This window comes from Xiphophorus hellerii, chromosome 21, assembly GCF_003331165.1.
Source record: "Xiphophorus hellerii strain 12219 chromosome 21, Xiphophorus_hellerii-4.1, whole genome shotgun sequence".
NCBI classification, from domain to species: Eukaryota; Metazoa; Chordata; class Actinopteri; order Cyprinodontiformes; family Poeciliidae; genus Xiphophorus; species Xiphophorus hellerii.
In genome coordinates, this window is record NC_045692.1 from 13312233 (window position 1) to 13328868 (window position 16636).

The 16636-nt window shown below is 37.5% G+C and overlaps 1 protein-coding gene across 1 annotated transcript in view; it reads right to left on the bottom strand.

Annotated features, from left to right (window-relative positions):
• Window positions 1–16636, bottom strand: part of prex2 (phosphatidylinositol-3,4,5-trisphosphate-dependent Rac exchange factor 2) — a 99623-nt gene continuing 82987 nt past the window's right edge. Inside the window, exons 37-41 of the mRNA XM_032551555.1 lie at window positions 12318–12384; window positions 11912–12102; window positions 7084–7186; window positions 2728–2795; window positions 1–1907 (exon numbers count right to left, since the gene is read on the bottom strand). Of these exons, the coding sequence (XP_032407446.1) occupies window positions 1862–1907; window positions 2728–2795; window positions 7084–7186; window positions 11912–12102; window positions 12318–12384 (475 nt within the window). The 3' untranslated portion in view covers window positions 1–1861. The remainder of the gene's footprint in view (window positions 1908–2727; window positions 2796–7083; window positions 7187–11911; window positions 12103–12317; window positions 12385–16636) is intronic.

Consider the following 16636-nt stretch of genomic DNA (forward strand, 5'->3'; position numbering starts at 1 on the left):
TTTCAGTTGTGGTTATCAGCTTTAATAGATTTGCAAATGTGTGAATGAAATATGCATAAAACTCCTTCATTTTTATATTACTCATACAATTGAATATAGAATCGCTATAACAGCTTATCGATAGGTTTTTAATATCTCTTTTTGCTTGCATAGGAGTGAGCCACATCCAATTAAAAGTAAGACAGATGGTTTAATCCTGAGTACTGTCTGTACGAAAAACATAATGCTGTTAATGTGCTGCATGAACATTTAGACTCTGATTTGTAGGTACTGGGAGATACTGATGTCTCGCTGAGTCTCAATGTGCACGCAACTCAAACAGACTTTGAAATTCAGTAAGAAACAGCAAAAATAACACTGTCGGCAGGTTTAGCTGACAAGGCATTTTAACATCATGTCACAAACACGAGTTTTTTAAAGCAATTCAGAAAGAACTGATGCAGCAAGTGTAACACAAACAGAACAGGACTGATAAGCTTCTGATTTAAGCAAAATTAATGTCATATTTCATACTGTATGCTTCTAATCAACATCTTCTTAACAGTGCCTTGAAAAAGTTTCAATTTTTTTAAAAATTTGTGACTTTACAAATATAAACCGTAATATTTTATTTTTTATGGTGGACCAACAAGAAAAAAAAATTGTGTAGTGAGTGTGTGGTTTTTTGTTGTTTTTTTTACATTTATTACAAATAAAAATGCGAAAAGTGCATTTTTGTTCACCTTTTGTAATCAGGTGCCTCTAAAAAAAGTCCAGTTAAACCATATCATGATGCAATTAGAAACATTTGCACAAGCTGAAAGTACAGTAGGTGCTAAAACCACATCTTAAGCTCTGAACGGAGCTCAATGTTGAATTCCAAATCTAAAAATGAAAATATGGCAGAAACATAAACTCACCAAGACATGGCCTCTACCTAAGCTGTCAGGCCAGGCAAAGACAGCATTAATAAGTACATCACTAAATACAGCAGTGCTGGCGGCAGCATGTTGTTGGGGTGATTTTCCCTAGCAGGAATAGAAAACCTAGATGGAACTGAAAACAAAATAATCATAGAAGAAAGGCACTTAATGCTGCAAAGACTTGAAACCATGGCAAATATTTTCAAAACATTGAGAGCTACAATGAACAGGCTTGGATCGAAGCATATTCATTTGTTCATATGACCCAGTCCTAAATCAAATTGACCTAAATCAAATTTTGAATCTTTGGCAAAACTTAAAAACTGATGTTAACAGACACTCTCCATCCAATCTGACTTAGCTTGACTTTTTTATCATGAGAGAAAGGGCTAGAATTTCAGCTTCTAGATCTGCAAAGCTGGCAAAAACATACAAAAATAAAAACCTCAAAAATGCTCTAACTGCTGTAAAATGTCATTCTACGAAGCATTTACCCTCTGTACTTTTCATATTTTTATTTGGAAAAATAAAAATTTAAAAGTATATTTTCTTTCCAAAATTATGTTACTTTCTGTTCATCTTAACACATTGATGTGATGAAGTTAAAGGGCTGTGAATACTTTTGCATGGCAGTGTAACTCTGTGATTCAAACGAGTAGGAAATTAAAACATCTTCCACAAAAACATATAAAACAGTTACATGATGAGATTTATGACCCCTTTTGCTTTCTCATTCAGATCCAATATCTTTTTTGATACATAAAAAAACAATCTTTGTATAAAGTACAACAATCACAATAGAAAGCATTAAAATACTATTTAAAACTTTATTTACATTATAGGCAGCTGGAGTGGACATATACAAGGTACTGTCTTCAACTAGATTAACATACTGGTGGAGGGAGAAGTTTGATTGCTGAACCTGCAGAATGTTTCAGCATGTTCTTCAATGCAATGCATTATGGATCTCCATCTGGGGGAGGAGGCTGGCACAGCTTGTACAACCTGATCAGAGAAACACATATAGGATGTGACACACCATTACATTCAGCATGCAGCACTGTACGGCGTTCAAACACGAGCAAAAAGAGCAAGCAGCGATCTGCTGATTGGTTTCACATCTGTGGGCTGAGCAGCCGTAGGGACTAAAAACATTTCATAGATTCATGCATTTCAATGTCATCCTCTGTAGTTTTATTAATCACCTGAGTAGCTTTACATCTTGAGACTAATGTGATATTATCACAAGATGAGCAGGAATTTTCTAATGATTTATGATTTATGAAGCACAATCGTGTTTTCAAGTAACCATCTCAACTGAAGAAAATATGACAGAAATGCACAGAGGGTGCAGCAATTTTGGTTTATGAAAACACATGTAAAACACTCCACATACTGCTACTTAGCTGTGTTCATAAATTTTGACTAAAAGCTTCAAAAGGCTGCCCTGTCTTCATAGTGCTTGTTGTAGCTAAATGGCTGAGACACTCAAGTAGGAGCTGATGATTGTACCCACCTCTGACTGAATGTATATAGATGAACAGCTGGTAGCTTCAGGCACACAAACTGTTTCCCTCGCAAAGAGTAGTTTTATAAGTCTATAGGATGGATTTTAGATTTAAAAAAAATAAAAAATAAAATCCTGATATTTTATTTTTTATGATAGAGCAATAAAGAAAAGTGAATAATTGTATAATCTAGGTTTTGTGGATGTTCACGTCTGCACAGTACAGACACTACTCTAATCTGAGTCACATACATCAAGGGTATAAAATACAGATTTTTATGGGCATAATGGTGCATGGATGAACATATTTTTTTTTACCTTGGAACTGATGATGGCGTTCGATCTCTCACTCCCAGATTTTTGGCAGAATTCTGAACTCTTGCACCCTGAAAGAAAACAGACATGCACCAAGTTTCACTGAATCACCAACCAATGTTGACTGGAGAGGAGAAGTTACAAAAAAACAAAAACAAACATCAAATAAAAAAAACCTTCACGATAAACTAAAGAATTCAGTTCCCTCCGAAAGTTGAACATGTGTTAGCCCCACGGCTTTGAAAAATTGAGTAATACTTTTTTTCTCTATTTCTATGTGCTGCATCTCTAGAAATAAATTATTTATTTGTATAAACAGGAGTTGCAACAAAGTTATACACTCTTGTATATTTTACCAGTTCAGCTGCTAATCGGTGCACAAGCTCCTTTCAGCTTTCATTGTTCAACAGATTCGGTTTTCTTAGACTATAAAACCAGAGATTGTTAGAATGTGTTGAACTCGCAGTGCAGCTTTTAATGGACACCACTTTGCCTAATGCACATCACTAGCACTAGTTTCTTTTATGTGAGATGCTTTTTCCCTGGTGAGGCTGCTTACTTACAGGTTTGACTGTCAGGACAGAAAGGAAAAGTATATAAATTCCAAGCTTAACAGCATCCTATGAATATTGTATGACAGAACGTAAATGTCATGCTGTGAATGAGGACACTGAGGATTTTAAATGATTGCTGTGGGCAGTGCAGTTGTTTTTTCTTACAATCAAAGGAAAACAGTAGAGACAAAAAAACAAGGCTTAGTGAGGATAAAAAGACAAGTCGTGGAGAATTTGGAAGATTAGTAGGGTTCCTGTGTGTGCTGGTGTTTTGTTTGAGCTTTATTACACTCAGTCAGGAGCATGTCTTCCTTTTTTTATAGCCTGTAGTTTCCTGGCTATGTGCAGAGTCTGCAGATATATCCCTACAGAGTTGCAGGAAGCAACTTTCAATTTATAGTAACGAGAAGAACGCCTGCACCTGCAGATACTCCCTCTTTGAGTGTGTGCTGCACAATTATAAGCAGAAAAACACACACTCTCCAAGTCTTCCTTTAGGGAGGTCATCAAAGTTTTAGTAGGGCGAGCGTATCTGGCCAAAAGTGCATTAGCTGACCTCTCAATTACAACTCTGTCAGCCCAGAGTTACGTCCAGACAACAGGATAGCATCAGCAATTATTCGATTCCTATCACAGTCATCCATTCCCAGACCTCCAGAGAGAGATGCCCTCTGCTGTCACTGATGGACACAATTCCCCATTAAGGTTAGTAAAGAAATGTAATTTTTTTATTCTAAATTTTGATTTTACATAGTGTTGCACTAAATGTCAATATTGGAAGTTTTCTCCAAAACTTTTTACTCCCAGAAAACTTCCGTCAGAGACTTCTTAAAGTTATTTTAATAAGATTCCAGTAAAATCCTGGAATGGCCACAGTTTTCTATGGCTGTACAGGGCAAGTAAAGCAACGAGAGAAAAAATAAGTTTTTCGATGGATTTCTTTCATTAAAAATATGGAGTGTAATGGTGTAGAAAATAAAAGAGTTCCACACTCCACACTTTTTCAAAAAATTGCACCTCTATCTGGTTATGTTTGTGGAACTTATCCTCTGCGATTACCAGCATCCCAATGTATATTTACAGCTTAGGCTATAACATTAGTAGACCTGTAATAATCAATAAGGTATATTACAAATGCATAAATAACACCTCATTCAGTAGAGTTGATTTAGGAGGACATTGCTTGTGTAGTTGGGAGTTAAGGATACTCTTCATTTTGTACATTATGTGTCTGCAAATTACTTTGTGACTTTTCAGTGTAATACACCCACATCATAAAAATATACCATATTTTTGCATATTTCTCAGTTTTTAGAATTTGAATATTTAAAATACAAAAACACTGTAATTTTCCATAAGATGTTATGTTAGAAGATATATTTTACTTTAACAGATGGCTTGTTTGTTATGGAACTAGAGTGTCCACAATTCACACACAGTAGATGTCAAACAAGATTGGATTCTCCTCATCTGATGTGCTGACAACCTTCTGAGCGCAAGTGTGACTGTTTAGTGAGGGAAAAGGATGCCATATAATTATGCAGTTAGTTTCATAACTCAGTGTCTCAGTATCAAAAAAGAGGACATAAACACCCCCAGTCCCATCTACACACATGTTCTTGGCAATAGTCATATGTGGGGACCATCCATCCACACTTGTCCTTGCAGGGTCGCCTGGGGCAGCTACCCATCTCTAGCGGTCATTGGTGAGAGGCAGGGTACATCCTGGACAGGTCGCCAGCCCGTCACAGAGATACACAGGACAAACAACCATGCATGCACAGACTCACACCGAAGGGCAATTTACAGTATGTTTGTGCATACCTTAACCACCACAAAATGGACAACCATAGCCATTGCCTCTGAGGCAAACTATGGAAACTGCTTCATAACTGCACCTAGGACAACACTTTTATAAAGAAAATGCTTCCAAGCTGGTGACTTGGCAGTTTTTGAACCGTGATATGCACAAAAACAAACACACAGGCTGACTTAAAATAGAATAAGTTTCTCTCGGCTAACTATATTAACTAAGAAGTCTTACAAATTTTAAATAGTAATTTATTTAAAACAGAATGGCGCAATGAAGTGTTGTGCACTCCTAGTTGAAATCCCATTTTTCCACGACCAGAATGTCTTTAGTCCTATACAATCTCAGCTTCTTAACTCCATCTCAAGCAACTACATAACCATCCAGACAAAACTTAAAAAAAGACTCTGAGCTGGAGGCCAGGATTTGGTCACGGCTGAAGGCTTTATGGAGTGAAAATCTCTATGTGCTTAAGAAGAGAGGGAATTTCCATCTTTGACCTGAAACAGACATGCAAACAAGTCTCCAGGATTGAAGCCGGAGACTTTTTTTAATAAAACTATTTTAGACTGACACTCTTTGGCTTTACTTTTTTAAAAAAAACGAAAGCAGTGGGTAATAGTGGATGCATGTTTTAAAGAAAATGACAAGGAAAGGACAGGGACCGTAACCTGCCGATCTTGTAAAGGTATATTCTTTGAGGCAAAACGGTTTCTGGCTAAATAAAATTTGGCTTATTTATTCATCAAAAGGTTGGATGAATGTTTTTATGGAATTAATTTAAATAAAGCTGGAAGTTCCTCAAACTTGTAGAAAATGATGTGTTATTTATATTAAACTTCTTAGTGTTTTTTGTTAATTTAAACTTGTTAATTTTGATGATTTGAGCTTGACAGGCAGGCATTAATATGACATTTTTAAATACAAACATGCTAAAATGTACATATACAGTACAGACCAAAAGTTTGGACACACTTTCTCATTGAATTCAATGAGAAGGTGTGTCCAAACTTTTGGTCTGAACTGAGTACAGACCAAAAGTTTGGACACACAGTTGTGTCCAAACTTTTGGTCTGTACTGTATGTATTGTACAGAAAATGCATTTCATAGAGATATATTTTTTGCACGAATGACTGGATCAATGCAATGTGTGAACATCCAAGTTACTTTAATAGTGACCCTCAACTTTTTCTGCTTTGCTTGGTTTGGTGGTGTTCATTATTCTCAGATTAGATTTTCTATTCGGTTTCAGTCCTCCTAACACGGCTCCTCTCATCATTACTTACTGGGAAAATGATGTGTTATTTATATTAAACTTCTTAGTGTTTTTTGTTAATTTAAACTTGTTAATTTTGATGATTTGAGCTTGACAGGCAGGCATTAATATGACATTTTTAAATACAAACATGCTAAAATGTACATATACAGTACAGACCAAAAGTTTGGACACACTTTCTCATTGAATTCAATGAGAAGGTGTGTCCAAACTTTTGGTCTGAACTGAGTACAGACCAAAAGTTTGGACACACAGTTGTGTCCAAACTTTTGGTCTGTACTGTATGTATTGTACAGAAAATGCATTTCATAGAGATATATTTTTTGCACGAATGACTGGATCAATGCAATGTGTGAACATCCAAGTTACTTTAATAGTGACCCTCAACTTTTTCTGCTTTGCTTGGTTTGGTGGTGTTCATTATTCTCAGATTAGATTTTCTATTCGGTTTCAGTCCTCCTAACACGGCTCCTCTCATCATTACTTACTGGGAAAATTATCACACTGAAGCAACATGGATTTTGTGATATTTGTGGAACTCTTGAATCAGCTTTACTTCACAAGCTTCTAAAGGCTGCAGTTATATCTTTTGCTTATGCATCTTTTTTCTACCAAAGTTCTTTCCTTCCACTCAACTTTCCATAAGCATTACAGTCTTTGCCAAAGTAGCTGAACAGTACCCTATACTCTTTCTGAAGGATGTTAATGACTATCTTACCTGCTTCCTCATGACATCAGTGGCCTGCATGATGCATCGAGGGGGAAGGCCATGGTTTCGAGCCAACAGGATGGCCTGCTCCAGTGTGACACTCAGAGTGCAGCTGTTGGTCAGATAAGAACATAAGGGTAGGCTTTATGAATTAAAGTAAACGAGTCCAGTTATGCATAATTTCCAACCAGTATAATTTTTTTAATCCATGATAAAACATGAATGAAAACAAAGAAAGCTGCACAATGAAATGTTGCAATATGTTTGTTTTCCATTCACAGGGAACAGTCATAATGATTCACTTTCTAAACAGGCTCTCTTAGCAAACAAAGACATTTCACTGACATCGACTCAAACAAAACCAAAAATCCAATGCCTGCCTAAGTCTGAGCTTGATATGAACACAATATGTTAATTTTCTGTTAAAATTCATTCCAAGCACATCACATTTGCATGAGCACATTTTGGTCCTTTTTTTGCAAGCTGTCATTACCATTTTGCTCCTCCTGCTTGGCGTTTGCTCATCTTCCACACAAGAGTTAGTCACTGCCAGGACACAAGCAGCTTCAGATCATTTAAGGTTTGGGGTTTTATTAGAACGAACGGAGGTAGGATACTGAAACTAGAGGTTGACTGTGAGCACCTGAAGAGGCTTATCAAGATTGATGCTCATTGCAGCAAAAAAGGAACAGGGTCCAAGGACAAGTCAGTGCATCTCCTTTGGCAGCGATTCCCATAAGCATGTAATGTGTGTGAAAGGAATGTTGACATGACTCTGTGATTCATTAGCTGGAGCACATTTTGTATTCAGTCATACATATGAGAAAATATTAAGTGTGGAACACAATGTTTTTACAGAGTGCATCTGTTTGTGATGGTACCTTTGACATGAAATTCACACTAGATGTTGGTGAAAACCTTGTTATTCTATAGCAAATCAAAACAAATTAGGCGGTAAATGAAACTGGGTAAACTAGAATTAAGACAACTTTAAGATGCATTGCTCAACAATTTTCAAATATTCTTCAACACATACTGCTTCCAAATTTGAAAAGCTGTGGGTGCCTCCTGTTTATCTCTTCATATATTTTCAATTGGATTTAAGTCAAGTGATTTATTGAGCCTTAGGTTAATCGGTAAATTTAAACTTTGGTGTAATTTACTGGCATTCTACCACGGTTTCTTTGGCTTGCCCAAATCTTTTGGAGCAAACTTTTTCCTCAACAGTGGAGTCTTGTGTAGTGTGTGCACACACGCCACTGCAGTTCAGTGAATTACTTATAGTGCTCATTGAAAAATTATGCCTGTTAATTCCAAGTCTTTCTGAAGTGATTCCAGTCAGAATGATTATTCTTTGTGACTCCTCTGTTGGAAATCATCCCAGGAGCACCTGATTCTGGTTGGTTGCCTGTGAAATTATGTTCTTTCTAATTCTAATTCCAAAGATGCTCAGCTGTGCATTCAGAGATTTAGAAATGCCTTCATAACCAATGAAAAAATTCTGTTTTACAAAAAAACACCCACCAAAATATGATATAAACTATTTTATAGATAATAAATAAGTAAAACAGCTGGATTGCTTTCTAAATATAGCTGGCTATTTGCTTGGGTTACTATACCTTTTGGCATCTCCTTTTTGCTGTAGTTTTAATACTTATCCCCTATTTTCTCCATTTTATTATACATAACATAATTTATGACAAAAAAATTAAGACTATTTGTACAGATAACAGGAATTGTTAATTACATCTGAAAATATTTGATTTTACACTAAGTAATTGTTTTCCACAATGTGTGTAACCACAGTTTTCTCTTCTTCACCTTAGTACACACACACATGCCCCCCCCCCCCCCCCCCCTCCTCCCCCGTGCACACACACACAATGCAACACATTGATAAATCCTTAGAGAGTCAGTGACAAGTGTCAAGGCTGCTCAGATGACCTTTCTTTGATAACAAGAAGCACTAACATATCGATCCAGTCTTTTCACTCCAAATTAAAGTGTCCAAAGCTCCTACGCTGCAAGGTTCCCTTTCATTCAATAACAACCACCACGGAGTTATTAAGAAATCTGAGATGTTTGTTTATTATCTCTTACGCTCATGGTCGGATTTAGCGCTAACTGAGAAGGGGGAAAAAACAAGCAGATGTGAAACAGGGGAGTTATTGCTGGCAGAAGTCGTTTCGTGAAGTCAATCAGATAAAGATTTAAAAGGTCCCCTCGGATTTCATTCGCATAACTTTATGACAGGCCTGACACACCGTGATAAAAGTAATGAACCCAACAATCATCTAGAGAATGTGCTGAGTTACGTCATGGCAAAGAGGTGCAAAAGATGTCCTCTTGCTGTTCAAATCCTAAAATATTTCAAGCTCCCATTTCGAGCTTCAGCAAACTGACAAAGAGGAGGGGGAGACACCCAGAGAGGATCTTTAAATATCTTGTCAGCTGGAGCAGGATGAAGGAAACGCTCAAAATCTGTCTGTGCGCGTGTGTGCGTGAATCTACACAATTTCCAGGTTCATTAGGGCTGGTGAGATAGTGGGAGATGATTTATATCCATCTGTTTTATGTCGTTCCAACACATCCCATTTACACCCAGAATGGAGTACATACTCCACATTTGGCTAAATAGAAAGAAATATATGAGATGGACAAAAGAAAAAAAAACATAGAAAATGCAAAAAACACTAAGGAAAAAAAGCCCAAGCGTAGGTGTAAATGTGTTTTATTGGAATATGAAAGAAAAACAAAAAGTGGTGCATGATTATAAAGTGTAAATGATATGATACGAGGCTTTCAATTTCTTTTTACAAACAAATGTCTGAAACAAACAATTCTGTTTAGTGCCCTTTTGTCTGATACATCAAAATAAAATCCAGTACAAATAACCTCTAAACGTGGTATAAAACCAGTGAATCTGTTCAGAATAGAAATGAACAAACAATATCAAAGAACACAGCATGCAGGTTAAGGATAAAGTTGTAGAAAAGCTAAAGGCAGGGCTAGGGTATAACACTGAATTCCAAGCATTGGGCGGCACACATACTGTTCAGTCAATCAACGGGAGGATGAAAGTCCACCTAAGTTCACTGCACAATTCTGCCATTTAGGGAATAGAAGAAGAAACCTTTTGTGAAAAGAAACTTATAAAAAGTCCTATTGGCAATTTGTCACAAACTGTGTCAAACCTGTCCATAAAGGTGCTCTTGCAATGTAAGACTGAGATATATACTGTACATGGTTTGGCTGAGTGTTGGATTGAAAAACACAGCCAAAGAGGTGGAAAAGCACTGCCATGGTGAAACATGATGGTTTCAGCATCACAGCATCTAAACTTTTACAGGAGATGCTTTTCTTCTGTAATAGAGTAGATCAGAGGTGTCCAACTTCATTCCTCAAAGACCTGCCCCATTTCAGCTAACTCGTGGTAACATTCTTTGGACATGACTGTTTTAGATCAAGGTATATTTTTGTCTCAGAATATGCTACAAAGTGTCTGTGACGAGACTTCAAGACTGTGGTTAACAAATGTTCGCCATCCAAACAATCTTTGCAAAACTACCACTACTAGCTTCACGCAACTAGAGACATAACCAAAAATATATAACTGTTGGAAACAGTGTCTGTAAAAAAAACCCAAAAACAATCAGACAAAGTTCTCAAATTGTTTTAATTTGAGAACTGAATGGGAGAGACACGTTGCAAATTGGGAACTGCTGACCCCTCCAACCCATCCCACTTCTGCTGTTATGAAAACTCATCCATCAGCCCAACTAATCCCATCAGCGGTGCCTTAGATGACTGTCACATTGGTGAACCTATTTCCACACTACTAATCAACTGTCTTGGTTTTATTGGCGTTCCAGTTGCTGAAAATGTTTGCCGTTTGCTCGCTGATTGCATGTAATTTAAACTCAACGCAGTGGGAGTCATTTGTGTATTAGTAGTAATCTGGTTCTATAAAAAGGCCCAGTTTAAATTCTCACTCCAACACTCTTTATTCTGCAGCTTCAGGCAGCGAAGCTGTTTCTACACAAGAAGCTGCTACACAAATAACCCTAAGTATTACGGGACTTGTCACCTGTTATGTTATGGTGCACTTTGACTGCCTGCCGGGGTGAATTGTGGGAAGCATGTGTAATTTACACTGAAAACACACAGTGATACATGCAGCTTGTGGGTTAATAAAGTAGCGGGACTCATTGAAACTTTCGATTAGAGCTAAGGCAAGTGGGCGCGTCTCTTTGCAGCACTTAATCATGCCGTCACTCATACCCACAGAATGCATGGATGCACAGGTGTGAGAAAAAGACAAAAAGATATGGAAACTGTCACAGGGTGAGGAAAGAGGGCATCAGAGATTGGTGGGCGGTGAGGAGGGAAGGAGTATGAGATGAAGATGAAAGCAGCAACTAGGGATCAGCAGTGACAAATGATCAAGATATTTCTGTCCTTATGCATTGATAAATGGGGCCCTCAGCTGCAGGTGAACCTTATATAGAATTCAACGAGAAAGGAAGTATTTGACCCATCTCCTTCCTGTGTAAAGCGCTCTGCCTGCTCAATTCCTTAATTTGATTTTAGAAACAAAGAGCCCAATTAACAAGAATACCTGATGTTAATTCATGCAGAGAAGGGCTCCAAGTTGAGACATAAACAGGGCTGAAACTGTAATATAAAATGGCAAAAATGAAGGCTGTGCCAATGTACTTTGTACATTTATACTAGCCCAGAATCTGATATAACTTTCTGCATTTTAATTGGTTGTGGGGCAACAGAAGGAGGGGCTCAGCGACAATGCCACTCTGATAGAGATGGAAAGTGCACTCACCGATGAACGCCGCTGTTGCACATAACGACGTGGGTGGCTCCCAGACGCGAGCAGAGCTCCGACGCGACAGTCAGCAGCCCTACTCCAGAAGCCCCGCAGGCTGTGAACTGGCAGGCGGCGGTGCGGCGGCAGCTTATAAAACTCTCCATCAGACGGTAGAGCTCCTCCAGAGCGTTGAGGGGTCGCATTAACTGGGCAGAAACAGGAGCACAGAGGATGAGACATAAGCAAAAACACAAACCTCTGACATGCCAGGCAGGTTTTTCAGGGAAAAATTGTCATCAAATCACCCAAGTTATAGAGTAATGAAAATCCAGCCATGATGAGTACATGTAAACCTCAGGGTTTGGGTGTATGTCTGTATGCACAAATTATATTAATAATGCAAAATGAAGTTATGGCTTACCTTATCTATGAGGGCAGCTTTGGGTGCAGTGCTGGGCGGTATGTTGGACTGATCAAGGAAAAACGCCCTGAGTGAGAGAGAGCGAATGTATTCTTAATTAGAATTAATAAAATCCCTTATGTGGAGCAGTGAGACACAAAATATGACAGAATACTGAGGTTGAATTTGTTTAAAAATCAAAGTCCAACCTTTATATATATATATATATATATATATATATATATATATATATATATATATATACACAGTACAGACCAAAAGTTTGGACCCACCTTTTAATTCAATGAGTTTCCTTTATTTTCATGACTATTGACATTGTAGATTCACACTGAAGGCATCAAAACTATGAATAACACATGTGGAAATATGCACTAAACAAAAACGTGTAAAACAACTGAAAATACCCCTTATATTCTAGTTTCTTCAAAGTAGCAACCTTTTGCTGTGATTACTGCTTTGCACACACTCTGCATTTTCTTGATGAGCTTCAAGAGGTAGTCACCTGAAATGGTTTTCACTTCATAGGTGCCCTGTCAGGTTAATAAGTGGGATTTCTTGCCTTATAAATAGTCATAAAAATAAAGAAAACCCATTGAATTAGAAGGTGTGTCCAAACTTTTGGTCTGTGCTGTATATATATATTTATTGTTTACTGTCTGACATCCAAAATGTTTCTCTGCCTCATTAGATCATCAGGATAACAGGCCTCCTCTGGAAAAAGTAGGCCAACTGCTTTTTATGGAGGAACAGCGTCTGACTATCAATCATTAGAGTAACTTGGGCACGGCAAAGCAGAAACACAGACTAAGCATCTCTTGTCCTGGGAGTCGATCCAAGTGCCATCGCTTCACTCATTCATGGAGCACAGAACAAATTGTGCTGTTTCCTTCTTCGTCCACTAGAGGCAGCACTGTACTAGTGGCTGCATACAGATGCTGTGCAGTCTGCCGCAATGAGTCCATCTGAGGATGATTGCTACTCGTGCAAACTCAGCAGTCTGTATCTGCATCGGATCTCAGCATTCAGACACTGTGCTAAATATAGGTATATTACACCACATTAAAGCCTTTGTAATAAAATCATCAATCAACTCCATTACTCCTTGCGGTAAATGATAAGACACAGCCTCTGTAACACATTTGTGCAACCACATATATAAAAAGGGAGGGGGGGATAGTTTTAAAAGGAGAGACTGGAACAGAGACTGAGAAACAGAGACTGTTTACAAGATTAAGTGAAGCAGATCTCATTCATCTGCATTGATTCTGCTGTAAAGTGATTCAAAGAGCATTGAGGCATTCAATCTGAAGATGCCTTTCAAAAGACAGTTCAGGATTCTCTTACAGTGATAATCCATGTGATTTGAAAATGTACTCAATTAAGATAGACATAAAATACTTATTCAAAAAGCTTTTAAAGTTTGAAATATACTTTCAGCCAGCAGGCGACAAAATAAGAATACAGCACAATAAGGAGTCTACAAAATCATTTGACTAATGAGGCATGATCCCCAGAAGTGAGCTAATTTGTCTTAGCATCCCAGCATATCTACTCCTGAGCTACTGATGAATAATGTTACACATTCACTTATGGCAGCTTTCCAGGTATTTAAACCTCAATTGCCAAATTATGCATTAACCTTGTAGTGTGCTGCAGAAATCAACAACTAGCACCGCTTGGTTTTGGTTCCGCTAAGAGCCCTTGTAATTGGTTCAAGATGGGCTTATCACTCAAAAGATACATTAGAGTGGAGGTTACAAAGTGTCAAGGTGTAGAATATACAGCCATAATATGAACAGATACTTTAAATAGTCCTAAGAGACAAAACAAGGTTTTGATTTGTTGTGTTGTCTAAAAATCAGTGCAGCTACAATCTAAATCTACTTTCCTATCTGTCTTAAACATGTTCTTAAAATGTACTGTTTAGTCCATTCAGGACTTCTGAAATCTTCAACCTTCTGCACTTTTTATGCAGATGTAATGGACTTTTTTTTTTTGCAGAAATCTCATAGGAAATGGAGAGAGAGAAGGAAAATATCTCATTTGTTGAGAATCAAACCTTGTACACATACAAAGAATACTTGCTTATATTAGACAATGCCTTGTGGCAAAGGAGCCATAAAAATATTCACTAGCAGACTAAAAGAAACATGTTGGCTTATGCTTTGTTTTTTTTGTTTTTTTCCATTACATCCTCAAACTTCAATTTAAGATTGTTGGTGAGAGACAAATTAGTCCATAACTTTTAAGTGGAAGGAACATTATGCAAGGCGACTGTGGCAAACCAAAATATATACCAAAAAAATAAAATAAAATAAACATGGCATGTCTTTGTTGAATCACCTTAGCTCTGACACACCCAAATTAGATTTGACTGAATCCATCATCAGAAATTGGAAAGCGTATGGTAAAACTGAAAACCAACCTTAACATAAACTAGGTATCTACAGATCTTTGGAGAGCTCTTTGGGGCCTCTTCATACCATTTGCACAAAGAACTGAGGTGTGTGCTAAATTTAAATATAATGAAAAGCTTCTCTAAGCCTCTCCTTAGTTTTTTATGCAATACTTGTACAGCCTTTCCAAAACAAAATAGTCCCGCTGGAAAAATTAATCCTTTTATATTTTTTACCCATTATACTGCAAACTATCATTCCTTTTCCATAGATATACAGATAATTTCATTTGTTTTAGCTTAAAAATTTTATGTTTTCTTGAGTTCTAAAACTTAAAATTAGACAAACCAATGCATTAAATCGTAAGGATACAAATGCTTTATTTTGTTTTTTTGTTTTATTTTTAGAGTCATGCAGGTTTTAGCACTCTAGGCAAACTCACTTAGTAGGAGGGAGAGCAAAAAATGTCTTTTTGGTTTTAAAAGGTTGCTGTTCGTCTGACTAACTGGTAAGGAGCAGCAAAAAAGTCATGAGTTTCATGGTTAACTCTGCAGGAGATGCAGACGTCAGCAACACAGGTTGAAGAATCTGTTGACACTTTAAATTATGCACTTCACAAATCTGGCTTTGATTAAAGGAGCATAAAGAAAAACAACATTCATGAAATAAAGCCATATAAAGTCCTGTTTGCAGTTTGCCACAAACCAGGTAAGGAACACAGCAAACACAGGGAAGCCACTGTGTGACAAAAATACATGAACTGCTTTTGATCTTGCTGTTATGTGAGCAACTCCTTTTTCTATTTTTGCTTTTAGTGGAAATCAAGACAGCCATAGGTAAAGTCTGCCTGTAGCTCGTCCAGCAATAACTGCAACATCCCTGACCACACACTTAAGTAGAGCCAAAGGGTTTCCATGAGGCTCTAATGGATACTTTGGCTGCAAGCCAAAGATGACCTGCTCTGCATGTAGCTGGTTTGTTTTATTGGGGAAATGAGAACTCAATTCACTTTGTTTCTTCTTGCTTCGTGACAATAGGACACCGGAGGCCCTTCAAAGCACAGGGGGCAAACGCAGTCAGCTGCTGTGTAGAAAGAAGAAAAGAGGCAGATGTGTTCAAAGGAGTAGCGCAGGCATGGATATATTCCCAGCACACTGCTGACTCACGAAGTGAAGGAAAAAATGTATGATCCCTAAAATCCAATGGGGTATAAAAACAGTTTAAAATTTGCATATTTTGAGTGGTTTCACTTTCACTCGAACACCGGGAAAGGGCTAAATTATCTATAATTTATAATATTTCTGTAAACATATGACCCCACAGAGGTGTAAAAAAGTCCATGTAAATCACTCACAAGGCCATGATGAATGACACTCACTGTTATTAAATTCCCACACAAATCCCCTGGCTTGTGTGGGAAAGCAACCTCGGAGCTAATGACGGCTTCCAGGAGCCTTAAGACGCCCCACAGTGATGCTGCTGCACTGACACCAGGAGGAGGAAAAGCTGCAAACTCATTAATGCAGACGTGTTTATAACCATGGGTAGCTCAGAAAAAAATCTAGAATATACTGGTTTATGCTACAGCACTGTGAAACTATATATAATGAGACATAAGTTATTAACGCTATTACTGTTAATCAGGGTCAGAAAGCAAGTGCTTAGTTTGTGACACTTATAGAGGATTTATAGTAATGCTGTCTAGTGTCGAAGGAAGTTAAAGTTATTAACACTAAGTCACTGCACTTAAGGACGCATAAGCATATCATATTCATATACAGGGTCAGTGTCTGAAAATGGTGAAAAGATTAATTAAATTCCTGAAACCTGTACAATAGAGGATGTATGGTAGCTCATGGATAGAATTGTCTTATAATGTGTTAGATTGGATAAGAGCTTTTTTGATAGACCAGGTATGTAAAT